General features: G+C 46.2%; 1 protein-coding gene across 1 annotated transcript in view; it reads left to right on the forward strand.

Moving 5' to 3' along the window:
* The first annotated feature begins 8,370 nt into the window (after nt 1-8,370).
* Tm9sf3 (transmembrane 9 superfamily member 3) overlaps nt 8,371-14,289 on the forward strand; it is a 45,549-nt gene continuing 39,630 nt past the window's right edge. Inside the window, exon 1 of the mRNA XM_005063604.4 lies at nt 8,371-8,614. Coding sequence (XP_005063661.1) covers nt 8,519-8,614 — 96 coding nt within the window. The 5' untranslated portion in view covers nt 8,371-8,518. The remainder of the gene's footprint in view (nt 8,615-14,289) is intronic.

Raw genomic sequence — 14,289 nt, forward strand, 5'->3', positions numbered from 1 at the left:
CGACCGAAGAACGAATGCTACAAAGCCTTTGCAGAGCTACAGGAGCTCTTGGAGGCCTGCGGATTTATTTTGGCTCCAGAAAAGATCCAAAAGAGACCCCCTTATACTTATTTGGGTCATCAAATTCAGCAAACTGGCCTCCGGCCACAAAGACTCCAAATTGATTGTTCAAATTTGAAAACGCTTCATGACTGGCAGAGATTTTTGGGAGAGGTGCAGTGGATTCGCCCTTCTCTTTCTATTAAAACAGCAGCCCTTAAACCCCTTTATGATATTCTCCCTGGGGATCCTGCTCTGACTTCCACTAGACAGATTAGTCCAGAGGCCAGGGATGCCCTACAATTGTTGTTAAAAAGTATAGAGCAAGCCCACCTTCGGCGCATAGATTATGGGCAGCCCCTTGTTCTGGTTGTACTTTCATCTAGCTTTTCACCCACTGCCGTGTTTTGGCAGACTGGTCCTTTCATTGGATACATTTGTCAGCCTCCCCTAAGAAGGTAGTGGCCCCCTACTATGATCTGATTTTACAATTGTTGTGGAAGGTGCACAAGTTTAGCATCTAAACCTTTGGAAAGAGTCCTGATAAAATTATCCTTCCTTATGATAAGGAGGAGGTGGAACATCTACAGATCTTCCATGATGGGTGGACCCTGTTTATTACATCTACAGGCACCAAGTTTGATAACCATTATCCCAATAGCCCCTTGATGTCTTTTTTTTTAAACAACACCCTGTGATTTTTTCCCAAGATTTTAAAGGAGAACCTTCTATTTGGAGTTCTCTCAGTCTTTACAGATGGCTCCTCCAAGGGTTTCCAGTGGTGGTTTCTTCTCAGGTGCAGAAGAGGGTACCCATAGGGCAGATGTCAGCACAAGCCGCAGAGTTGTTTGCCTGCTTGATGGCCTTCCAAATGTTTGAGGGAGAGCCCTTTAATTTATATACTGATAGTGTTTATGTTGCCAACAAACACCAATGACAGTTTATGCTGGAGAGGATGTGGAGAAAGGGGGACACTCCTACACTGCTGGTGGGAGTGCCAACTCGTACATCCATTTTGGAAATCAGTATGGAGATTCCTCAGGAAAATGGGAATCAGTCTACCACAAGACCTAGCATTCCACTCTTAGGCATATATCCAAAAGATGCACAGTCATATAACAAGGACATCTGTTCCACTATGTTCATAGCAGCATTATTTGTAATAGCCAGAACCTGGAAGCAACCCACATGCCCCTCAACTGAAGAGTGGATAGAGAAAATGTAGTACATTTACACAATGGAGTACTATTCAGGGAAAAAACAATGGAATCTTGAAATTTGCAGGCAAATGGATGGTACTAGAAGAAACCATCCTGAGTTTGAGGCAACCCAGTCGCAAAAAGAGAAACATGGTGTGTACTCACTCACATATGGATTTTAGACATGAATCAGGGGAGTTCCAGCATACAATCCCACTGCCAGAGAGTCTGGGAAACAGAACTTTCATCCAGTGACTGATGGAAGCAGAGGCAGAACCACACAACACTGAACACTGAACTAAATTCCTGGAATTCAGTGACAGAAAGGGGGAACTGATGAGTAAAGGGGTTAAGATGGTTTATCCCACAGAAACAGTTGACCTGAACAAGGGGGAGCTCTTGGACCGAGACTGATGGGTGAGTGGACAGCATGGGACTGACCCAGACCCCCTGAATGTGGTGTCAGTGTGGAGGCCTAGGTAATATATGGGGCCTTGGGTAGTTTTTATCCCTGGCATACAAGTGGATTTTTATTGCCCATCCCACCATGACGGATGCTCTCTCATCCTGGACTCTTGTAGGAGGGCCTAGGCCCTGCCCTGGATGAAATGACAGACTCTAGAAATCCTCCATGGAGGGCCTCACCCTCCCTGGGGATCGGAGTGGAGGTTGGGTGGGGGACTGGGGGGGCCTGGTGGGGATGGTGGGGAAGAAGGGAAGGGAGAGAGAGCTGGGATTGACATGTGAAACAAGCTTGTTTCTAACTTAAATAAAAAAGAAAGAAAAAACTTATATATTAAAAAAAAAGAAAGAAAGAAAAGAAACTTCCAAATAGGGCTGGAGATATGACTCAGCTGGCAAATTGTTCATATGAGGATTTGGGTTCAGATCTCAAGAAGACACATAGAAGTTGAATCTAGGAAGTGAAGACAGGATTCCTGGAACTCCAGACCATCTAGCAGAATACTCGAGCTTCTGGTTCAGGAGGAGATGATGCCTCAAAAAATAAAGTGTGGACAGTGATTGAGGAAGACATCTATGCCAATATCTGGCCTCAGCACACGCGCGCACACACACACACTCACACATACAGGTACACACAAACTTCTAAACAGGTGTAAATAAATTTCAATGTGATTCATTCTGGTAATGGTTTGCGTTTTAATTATTTAAGATTTTTTCCCAGGTAGGACCATGGTGGTGTGCTGCCTTTTGCAGGGCCATTGTCAGTTTTTAGGGCATCGGGTACGCCCATGTAGGCAAAGGCCTGCAGGCAATGAGAAATAACATCTTTAATCTTCTCTTCTGAGTGGAGAGAGGCAAAAATCAGTTTAGACTACGTATCCACCGAGACATGCATGTATTTTAATTTCCCTGCCTGCGGCAGGTGAGTGACATCCATTTGCCAGAGATGGTTGGCCCTGAGGCCCCGGGGATTTACCCCCTCATTGGGAGAATTATGATAAGGGGCACAATCAGGGCACTGAGAGGTAATCTGTGTAGCTATTGATAAGGGGCACCCAGTGTGAAATTTAATGGAGCGGGCATTTAGATGATACCGCTCATGGAGCTGGTGGGCCAGCTGCTCCTGAGTAAATAAGACCCTAGGGCGGGTCAAGGAGTCAGCAATTTCATTGCCCTGGGCAAGGGGTCCTGGAAGGTTAGTATGTGCACGAATAAATCCCACATAAGCAGGGTGGATGCGCTGCCAAATAAGATGTTGAAGTTGAACTAATAAGGAACGAACCTGGGAGGTTGGAAGAATATATGGAGAAGTTTCTAAAGGTCTAACAATGTTGGCAACATAAACACTATCAGTATATAAATTAAAGGGCTCTCCCTCAAACATTTGGAAAGCCATCAAGCAAGCAAACAACTCGGCGGCTTGTGCTGACATCTGCCCTATGGGTACCCTCTTCCGTACCTGAGAAGAAACCACCACCTCGAAACCATTGGAGGAGCCGTCTGTAAAGACTGAGTGAGCTCCAACTAGAGGGTTCTCCTTTAAAATCTTGGGAAAGATCACAGGGTGTTGTTTAAAAAAAGACATCAAGGGGCTAGTGGGATAATGGTTATCAAACTGGGCGCCTGTAGATGTAATAAACAGGGTCCACCCATCATGGAAGATCTGTAGATGTTCCACCTCCTCCTTACCATAAGGAAGGATAATTTTATCAGGACTCTTTCCAAAGGTTTGAATGCTAAACTTGTGTGCCTTCCACAACAATTGTAAAATGAGATCATAGTAAGGGGTCACTACCTTCTTAGGGGAGGCTGACAAATGTATCCAATAAATAGGACCAGTCTGCCAAAACACGGCAGTGGGTGAAAAGCTAGATGAAAGTACAACCAGAACAAGGGGCTGCCCATAATCTATACGCCAAAGGTGGGCTTGCTCTATACTTCTTAACAACAATTATAGGGCATCCCTGGCCTCTGGACTAATCTGTCTAGGGGAAGTTGGAGCAGGATCCCCAGGAAGAATATCATAAAGTGCTTTAAGAGCCCCTGTTTTAATAGAAAGAGAAGGGCGAAACCATTGCACCTCTCCCAAAAATCTCTGCCAATCATGAAGTGTTTTTAAATTTGAACAATCGATCTGGAGTCTTTGTGGCTGGAGGCCAGTTTGTTGAATTTGATGACCCAAATAAGTATAAGGGGGTCTCTTTTGGATCTTTTCAGGAGCCAAAATATATCCGCAGGCCTCCAAGAGCTCCTGTAGCTCTGCAAAGGCTTTGTAGCATTCGTTCTTCGGCCGCGGCCAAAAGAATATCATCCATGTAGTGGATAATGTAAAGGTCAGGGAACTTACGTCTGAGGGGATCTAAACAGGCAGCTACATAAATCTGGCATATAGTTGGACTATTAATCATCCCTTGGGGGAGCACCACCCATTGGAAGCGAAGGGCAGGCTCCCTAAAGTTAATCGCAGGAAGGCTAAACGCAAACCGAGTACTATCTTGAGAATGCAAGGGAATAGAAAAGAAGCAATCCTTTAAATCAATGACAATCAAATGCCAGTCTCTAGGAATGGCCACAGGCACGGGCAAGCCAGGCTGCAGAGCCCCCATAGGCTGCATGGTCGCATTCACGGCCCTCAAGTCTTGTAGTAACCTCCATTTCCCTGAAGATTTTTTCATTACAAATATAGGGGTATTCCAAGGGGACGTGGAAGGAACCAAATGACCTGCCTCCAATTGTTCTTGAACTAGCTGGTGAGCCGCCCTTAGTTTCTCCACTGGTAAGGGCCACTGTTCCACCCATACAGGATCATCTGATAGCCATGTGATGGGTATGGGGGCTGGCGGCACAACAGTGACCCTCATCAAAAATGGCCAAAACCCTTCCTATCCCCTGGGGCCCTGGTCTCCAAAGGGAGGGATGCCACAGGGCAAACCTCTCCCTGTTCTAGTTTACCTAGTTCCCTCCCCGGGCTCCCGCCCCTCCCTTGCATCATCTGGGGGCCCCTGCTTTTGGACTTGGGTGCCTGAGTGGTGAGGACCACTCCCATTTCTTGCATGAGGTCCCGTCCCCAGAGGTTAATAGGGAGGCCAGGGTGGAAAAGCCCTGTGTGGCCCTCAGAGTCTTGCCACTTTAGGATTCTGAGGCTTTTTTGGGGCACAGCCTGTCCTATTCCCTGGAGGGTCACTGTCCCTTCCTCTTTCGGCCAGGCGGGAGGCCAGAATTTATCTGAGAGAACAGAAAAATCTGTCCCAGAATCTAAGACGCCCCTAAAGGACTTGCCTTCTATCTTTAATGTAAGTTGGGGGCGGTTCTCCATAGTGGCTACCCAAAATGCTGCTGGGCCGGTACTTCCAAAACCTTGGTTGCCCCTTTTCTCTTTAATTTTTCTAGCCTTACAAGGAGCTGTAGGGAGGAGGAGTATCTGAGCAATCCGTTCTCCTGCAGGGATGGCAACAACCCCACTGTCCACTGATGTCATTATTTTAATCTCCCCCTCACTATCCTGGTCTATAACACCGGGGTGTACCTGGATGCCTCGAAGAATAGTACTGGACCGTCCCAAGAGTAGCCGACCGTGCCTGGGGGCAATGGCCCATGCACCCCAGTAGGGAGGGCCTGGATCCCCATTTCTGGTGTTAGGATTGCCCGGGCGGAGGGAGCGAGGTCCAATCCTGCACTCCCTGAGGTGGCTCTAAGGAGGTCTGAGATATGAAGGGGTCCATTACTGGGGCCACCACCGGGCAGCATTGGACCCCTCCTCTGGGTCTTCCCTCCAGGTCCGAGAAGGACTGGGTTATCTCATAGGAGGAGTCCCTTTTTTCAGAGTATGGGGAAGGGTTTCTCTCCCTGTCCTGTCTTTCCTTAATTCGAATCTTTTTTAGTTCTTTTTTAAGGGCCGCGATCTCAGCAAGTAACCGTTCCTTTTCAGACTGTGACGAGTCTGAGTCTGAGCTACTTCCATTTTCTAGATCTGATAGAGAAGGATATAACCGATTCTGACTGGAGCCCTTTTTGCGTTTTGCCCGGAGACCTCTACCCATTTTTTTGTTGTTACTAAGGGACTCCCCCTCATCCTCACTAACAATGGAGCCTCTAGTTTCAGTCACGGTCTCTTCATCATCACTCTCTGCCCCTGAACTCAAGGAGGCTTGAGTCTCAGTCTCTTGTAACTCTAAAAAAGCCTCTTTTGTGTCCTGAACTACCTGGCGGTGATGAACCTTATCTGTCAAAAGTGCTCCCCTCACTAATCTCCATAAAGAGAATGTCATAGGGGGCAAGGACTCAGATCCCTCTTTTCGTAAAAGTCTATGAAGATCACGGCGAACCTCCTCCCAATCTGGAATATTTAAGCTTCCCCCAGTAATGAACCATGGACTGGCTCGTTCGATCGATTTTAGAAAGCCTTCTAGGGTTTTAGACTTGACTGCAGTCCCATGTTCTTTAAGTAACTTTTTTAGTTGATACTGCAATGATTCTAGCTTCCCGGAACTATTCCCCATGGTTTCTTAACCCTGTCCACTTACCTCGCTTTCACGATCTTGGTGGGACCTCCAATTGTCACGTCTGCTGCGCGGCCTGTGTCCGAGAACGTGCGGAGGGTGTTGGGGATTGACAACACAGAGACTCGTTCAATGATATATAAAAAAAACTTTAAACAGGCTCCAAAAAGGTTCAAGAAAACCTCCTAAGAAAAGCTCCCACCAGAGAAGCTTCTGCTCTCTCCTCTACCCTGGCTGGTTCTGCTCTGACACCAGAGGTGGATGTGTGTGGGTTTTTGAAGGTGCGGTTAGTCTTTGGACAAGGTCGAGGTCAGAGCAGTTTCCGTGGGAAAGCCTTTTTCAGGAACTTATTGTATCGTTTTTAGTAAACATGTTTTTACTAAACATTGTCTACAGCTGCCTACTCCCAGGCAGAAGGAGAAGTGGGTCTCTGCTCAAGGTCTGGTGTTCCCACAGTGGTGCATATATTCAATCCCAGCCGTTGAGAGGTAGAGGCAGGTGGATCTCTGTGAGTTTGAGGACAGCCAGGGCTACACAAAGAGAAACCCTGCCTTGAAAATCAAAAAAGAGAAAAAGAAAGAAAAAGATTGCTTTCTACAGGCAAGCTATTATGTTACCATTTAAAACGGAAGCAAACTATTTCTCTTTATAAGTACTTCTTGGGTAACATTTCGTGCCAATGAGTGTACATCTGATCCACCTTTTAAAGAATTGTATGAGCCGGGCGGTGGTGGTGCATGCCTTTAATCCCAGCACTCGGGAGGCAGAGGCAGGCGGATCTCTGTGAGTTCGAGGCCGGGCTGGACCAACAGCCTCCAAAACAATACAGAGAAACCCTGTCTTGTAAAACCAAAAAAAAAAAAAAAAAAGAATTGTATGATTGGTAGCACATCAGCAGTTAAAAAAAAAAAAAAGAAACAAAAACAAAGCAAAAAACCTAAAGAAGCAAACCAGGGCTGGTCTTTGAGCAAGTCTCTCAACTTGTGCTTCAGTTACTTTCCCGTAACACATTAAAGACACCTGCTTCATAGGGTCTGGGTGAGCATCAAATAGTGCCTGGCAGATGAAATCCTTAGTGATGATTCCATGATTTCTTATTCACTGTTCAGGGTGTATTTTGGATAAAGAGATGTAATCTCGATTTCTATGTAGGCAATCACTCTGGCACTCTTTGGTAGTGAACAGGGAAGGAGATGGTTAGTGGGATCTTGTTCAGACTTCTGCACAGTACAGTGGTATGGACATTGACTGTTAAGACAGTACAAGATCAAATGCTAGGCTCTACCCAATACTGATGGATGAGATAATCCTCTTCCCAAGTCCCCCATTTAGAGACTGTCCTGTTCATTTGACAGGTAGTTTTGAGTTGTTACTAGGTTTTGGTTTGAGATGGGCCTGGCTGGTCTGGTACTGGGTCTGACGACAAAGTTGGCTCCAGTCTTTGAGCAATCCTGCCTCCGTCCCTCAAGGGCCGGCATTGCAGGCCTGCCTCACCATGACCTGCTTTATTTCATTTTTTCTTGTTTTGTCTCACACTGTAACCCAAGCAAGCACTGACTATGCGACCTTGCCAGTCCAGCCTCCAGGGTGCTGAGGTGACAAGAGGTACCAAGCCTCGCTCCTTACTACCGGTAAGGAACGGAAAGTAAGAACAAGTGATTGGTGCTGTGAGGAGCCTCCATTCCAGGACACATTTATGACTGAGGATGGTGGAAGACAATACGCAGGCAAACAAATGAACAAGAACGTCAGTTTAGCCTACACCTCTGGATCAGCACTCGGCTGGATGTTAAAACACACAACACACCCTGTACAAGTTTAATAATCATCTTCCATAAAGAAGCTTGGGGAGCTCATTTTCTGGGCTAGATGGGAGGGGGTGTTCGCGTGGAGCCTCAGGCCCTCGGTGCGATGACCCCGCTTCACAGCCACCGCGAGCCAGAGCCCAGTTTACGTCGGCCCACCGGCCGCAGACGCCTTCGACTGGAAGGCGCGAGGGCTCAAGCACAGGCGGAGCGGTCGGCAACACATCGACTCCGGAACCCTTCAGCCCCACGACCTGCGCGCGCCGGCGGCGGTTGCGGCCCCGCGTCGGGAGGACTTCCGGCGTGTGCCGGGGTGGCCGGATGACGTGGCTGAGTCAGAGGAAGAGGCTCGGAGGCCGGGGGGCGGGGGCGGCGCGGAGCGGGCGGTGACGGCGGCGGAGGCAGCGGCTGGGCCCGGGCCCCGTGCGTCTGTCCGTGCCCGGTGGATGTGAATCGGCGGCGGCGGCGGAGGAGTCGGTGGGCCGGCGCCCGGCCTGTGGGAGCGCGGAGGATGAGGCCGCTGCCGGGCGCTCCTGGCGTGGCGGCGGCCGCCGCGTTGTTGCTGCTGCTGCTGCCCCGGGCTCGGTCTGACGAGCACGAACACACGGTGAGACGAAGCGAGCCGTGCGGCCGCCCCCGGTCCGCTCCCTCGCTTGCCGCCCCGCCAGGCCCGGCGCGGCCTGGAGGCCCGGTGCAGCCCCGAGGCTGCCCGAGCGCTCCTTCCGGTCGGGCCTGGCGGGGCCGGATCCGCGGGAGCTGGGAGGAGGCATTTTCGAGCAGTCGCGGCGGCCTGGGCCTTGCTCCTCGGCTCCGCCTCTCGGGGCTGGGGCTCGGGGTCGCCCTGTAGCGGGCTTTGGACCCGGGGAACTGGACTCTGTGGGACGCAACACGGCGGAAGATGGATGCACGGTGATCACCGGGCGCTTGCCAACCAGGAAATGCCCAGCAGTTCCCGGCCCGCCCGGCCTTCTCCCACCCTTCTCTCTCCTGTTCCAGCTGGATTGAAACCGGGGGGTGGGGGACAGCTTTAGTGAACCGGAGGTGTGAACGGTTTACACGTGGACACGTCCTCACGCTGCACGCACTAGGTCCCCAGGCCTTTCCTGTAACTTTGTCCGCACTCGCGAGTCCCCCAGAGGACCCGGGTTGTCGGCCTCCAACCCGGGCAGCCCTGACCCTAGGGACCCTTGAGTCACCCAGCCCCCCAGGCCACACCCCCACTCACTTTTGTATTTGGTCTGAAGTTGATTGGCGGTTTATTTAATTGTTTTTTCACATCAAAGCTTGGATTTAATGACTCTTGGAGGAACTTTCACCTAGAGTTAAAACGCTGTAGGCTTTTTTCCCCCCCAAGGATGGTAGACGCGGGGAAGCAAGGAAAGTCATAAATCTAGAAGGTTGCTTGGCGAATGGTTGTTTTTGTTTTTATTGGTAGGATTTTTGTGTGAGAAGTTGTGTATTTGCTAAATTTGAAAGATATGGAGAATGTCCGGATGTAACTGATCGGTGATGAAGTGAGGACATTCTCATTTAAGGGACCAGACTTTAGATTTTGTTTGTGATTAACAAAACTTTGTCCTAAGGCATGGATTAGCTTAACCGGACTCTAATTGGATGTATAGATAAGTTTTTTTTTCACAGAAGCATTGAACTGGAAACATGTTTTTCTTTGATACTTATGGTTTTTCCTTTTAAGATAATTTTGTTCAGATTTTAAGTAGTTAAGTGAAAACTATCTTCTATCAGGGAGCTAACTTAAAGTTTATGAAAGGTATTTTTTTGTATAGTATACAGAGACCATGTAGAGATTGGAGTAATTTGATACCCAGCAAATATCCTTTTGTTCAGTAGCTTAAATAGTTTTTGAAAACTTTTTAGTACTTCCTATGTAAAATCCTGAACTTTTATTAGTTACAGTTCTACCATATAGACATACAAGTTTATATTCTTTTTAAGTCTTGTATTTTACACTGCTATGAAGAGTTTAAATTTAATAATTTGTAAGTGTACACAAACTATCATAATTCACAAATTTAAGTGACAATTTCCATGTAAAACAACTTTATTATTTTTATTTAATGTGATGACTTTGCCAGCATGAATGTATGCGTATCCTATATGTGTCCAGTGTCTTAGAGATCCCTTGGAACTAGAGTTACAGGTGGTTATAAGCCATCTAGAGTGGATGCTGAGGGCCCCACCTGGGAACTCTGCAAGAGCAGCAAGTGCTCCGAACTGCTAAGCTGTCCTTGCAGCCCCATTTCAATCAAATATTATTGCCAGGAATGCATTTACTTACTTCAGTCACTCACTGGTTTTGAGCCCAGGCCCTCGTGTGTTGTAGGCACATACCTCACCACTGATGCAATGTTTCTTTTTTTGAGATAGGGTTTCTCAGTGTAGCCCTGTCTTTCCTGGAACTGGCTCTGACCAGACTGGTCTTGAATTCAGAAATCCACCTGCCTCTATATCCCCAGTACTGGGATTAAGGATGTGCACTATCATGTCTAGCTATATTTGGAATGTTTTAATTTTTATTCATAGAAACTATTTGATAAAAGGATACCCCCCCCCCTTTACTGGAGCTAGAAGGCTTGGCTTCACAAATGCTAAGTCCTTTCAGGATAAGAGACTTAGTGTGAAGATATGAAGACATGGCACATACGAGATGGTTGCTGGACAAAAGTCGAGAATGAATAGTAATTCATTGCATGTCTACATTGAACAGATGCTTCTTGAAACCTAGATCTTCACCTTAGCCAGATAATAGGGCTGTAATCAAGTGATTTTTTCCCCCCCTTTTTTTTTAATTCTGAGAAGGCAGAAGTAGCTAGTGAAGAGAGAATTGATGTTGAGGGAAGAGACAAATTGTCAAGGGAAGATTGCTGAGTGGGTGTTTAAAAAAACACTTGTGGGGTTGAATTACTAATTAAAGAACAGCTTTCAGGAGCTGAAGCTTGCCCCTTAGACCATTTTCTGTTAAGACATCACAGATGTAATACTAAAACAACTTGGAATAGTATGTCTTGGTCCTGTTGTGAGTGCTCTCAGTATATTAGCTCACAGTAAGTGTGTATGGATAACCCAGTAAGGGTAGAGGTGGGATATCACTCCACACATTCTACAACTAAATAAGTCTTGAAAAAACAAAGTACGTGAGTATGGTGTGTGTGTGTATCTGTGTATGTGTATGACCTTGCATACAGAGGTCAAAGGCTACCATTAAGTGTACCCTCAGTTGCTCTCCACCTTTGTTTTTGAGAGTTATCTCACTGGTCTTCAAGCTCACTCAATAGGCCAGACTGACTAGTCAGTGAACCCCAGAAATCATCTGTCTCTCCCAAGTGCTGGGGTTACAGGCACATATCACCTCCTCTGGTTTCTGATGTCGGTGAAGGACAACTCTACCAACTGAGCCATCTTCTTAGGCCACACTAGTGTCTTTAGTGGACTCAGGTGATGTGCTCTGGAGCTCATTTTAAAAACAGGACTGTAAAACACTTGATAGAACCTTCTAAGTGCATGAAGAAATGTTTGGATGAGCCTAGGTCCACATTGTGTGTTGCTGAGATGTTTGTACTAGCATTAAGAAGGGATAAGGCTAGCTTGTGGGCACAATGGGCAGGTGGCATGAACAGCCATGCAGGACTGTACTTCCATATTGAGATTACTTTTGAACAAAGGGTCCTATCTATTTACAAATATTTGTATTTATAAAAATTTGTTATATGTATGCACATGTGTCTGTATCAGAGTGTGTTCACATGTGTGCATTTGCCCTTGGAGGCCATAGGAGGGTGTTGGATCCCACGGAACTGGATCCAACAGGTGGTGGTGAGCTACCCAGTGCTGGGAACCAAACCTGGGTCTTCTGGAAGAGAAATTAGCACTTTAACTGCTGACCCATCTCTCCAGCCCTTTGCTGTTGCTTTTATGGGAACGGGTTCTCAGTATTGGCAAAACTAGTCATGAATTCTTGGATGGACTCAAGTGATTCTCCTGCCTTGGCTTTCTGAATAGCTGTGGCTACTAGCATGCATCATTATTCTTGGTTAGATAGTTTTAGTTTGTAATGGGTTTGCCAGATTAGTAGCTGATTCTAAGAAGGAATGACTTCTTGCTATCCCCAAAAGTTCCTCTTTTCCTGTATCTACTGCTTAACTAAGATTTAGTTTGCCATTTGATCCATATATAGTATGCTTTAAGTTCTTTAATTTTTATAATTTCTTGTTTATTTTTTTCTGTGGTTTGGGTAAGTGAATGTGCATGCACCACAGTAGGCATGTGGAGGCCTGGGGACAACTTGTGGGAGATGGCTCTTTCCTTCTACCATGTAGACTTGAAATTGACATTAAGATTGTCAGGCTTAGCAGTACCTCTATCCAGTGAGCCACACTCTCCCCCTGTTCCCAGTATTCTTTATGTCCTTATTGATCCAAAGTTCTCCTTGTCGTCTTAGAAAAATAAGGAGAAGGAAATGTGCTGTTGATTTCTGGAGAATGTGCTACTTTTAGTTTTTAAAAGTTAGACGGTAGATTATAGGATATACTGTTAGAAATTAAAACTAAAGAATACTTCCACTGATTAAAGACAGTCTCTTATTACATGATTGAAGGGTTGTCACAAGGTCTCTTTAAAGCCAGACATAGTACACACCTTTAATTCTAGCACTGGGAGACAGGCAAGTGGATCTCTTGTGTGTTCCAGGCCAGCCAGGACTACATACTGAGACCCCTCTCTCCCCTTTTTAAGGTCTTTAAGTGAAGGGGGAAGGAAGATGGCTCGGCGGGTGAAAAGCACTTGGGTTTTTATGGGTCTTTTTTCTCAACATGATCACAAAGTTGTGTTTTGTCATTTGTGTTCCTTCCCTTCCCTCACCTACTACATATATGCTACAGCTCTGTGCTGAGTCCTAGTCCTAGTGTCTATTGAGTGACTTGAGTAGTCAAGTAACTACTAGGGACAAACATATTCAGTGCTGGAAACATAACGCTTGCTTAAAGCACAGTGAACAGAACAGACCATTGCTCATGTAGGGTCATAACCTTAGGGACACATCTTCAGGTTCCCTTCTGGGACTCCATTTCTTTGTAATCCTTTGTAGTTGTAGTTTCAGGACTTCTCATGTGGGGAGCACTTCACCTGTGCCTAGGATGACTTTACTTTGCCTCTGCCAGAAACATGTTATATTTTACCACTGAATGGTTTTGAAAAGGTTTTTTAAAAAAGACTTTATTTTCTGCGTATGGGTGTTTGACTTGTAAAGGTACCATGTGTATGCAGTGCCCATGGAGACCAGAAGAGGTCCTCTAGAACAGAAACTAGAGCTGGTGGTGTGCTGCCTTGTGCCTGCTGAGAACTGAGCCTGAAGCCTCTCCAAGAGCACCAAGTGCTCTTAACCCCGAGTCAGCTCTCTAACCCTGGAGTAGGGTAGAAGTATAGAACGTTAGAAACATGTTTGGAGATTTATCTTAGAATAAGGCGTGTCCTATAAGTGAGTTGTGCTTGTGCTGATGCAGACTTGGTTTGTAGGAAATGCTGTACCTGGTCCTGTTTGGAGCTGTACTTAATGATAGACCGAAAGTTTAGGTACAGAGTGTTTTAAGAAAGAATGTTTATGTCAACCTATGATTCAAAACTGCACTTCCAATTTATTTGTATTGGCATTCATATGTGTGGTTTCTGAAAGGCTTTTGAAACTGATTTCTGAAATACAGAAATGGATTTTGTTTTCTCTGGCTAAAGCATCTTAAAGTCAACATGTTCCTTTCCTGTAAAATGATCCATGGTGGGCAGTCTAATCTCTCATCCATCTCTCTCTCTCTCTCTCTCTGTCTGTCTCTCTCTCTCTCTCTCTCTCTGTCTGTCTCTCTCTCTCTCTCTCTGTCTGTCTCTCTCTGTCTCTCTGTCTCTGTCTCTGTCTCTGTCTCTGTCTCTGTCTCTCTCTCTCTCTCTCTCTCTCTCTCTCTCTCTCTCTCTCTAATCCAGGTTTTACAAAGAGGTCAGCAGCACTTTTTCAGTGTTCTTCCTGAGGGGGGAAATTAATGACCTCACTTCAAAACATAATAAGCGGGACCTAATACTATGACTGCTTGAGAAGAAGTTCTTGACTTTAGAGATTAGAGTGCTAGTAGTATTTTTTTCTTTGGGGCAGATTAAAGTCTCAGAGTCTCAAAAGTTTGGTACATTGAGTGCTGTACACTTCTGTTGCTCCGTAAAAAGTATGCTTTTTTAAATTTATTTTTCTTTTTGGTTAATAAAGCTATTTAGAAGTCAACAAAA

This window comes from Mesocricetus auratus, unplaced genomic scaffold (genome assembly GCF_017639785.1).
Source record: "Mesocricetus auratus isolate SY011 unplaced genomic scaffold, BCM_Maur_2.0 Super-Scaffold_4256, whole genome shotgun sequence".
Taxonomy (NCBI): domain Eukaryota; kingdom Metazoa; phylum Chordata; class Mammalia; order Rodentia; family Cricetidae; genus Mesocricetus; species Mesocricetus auratus.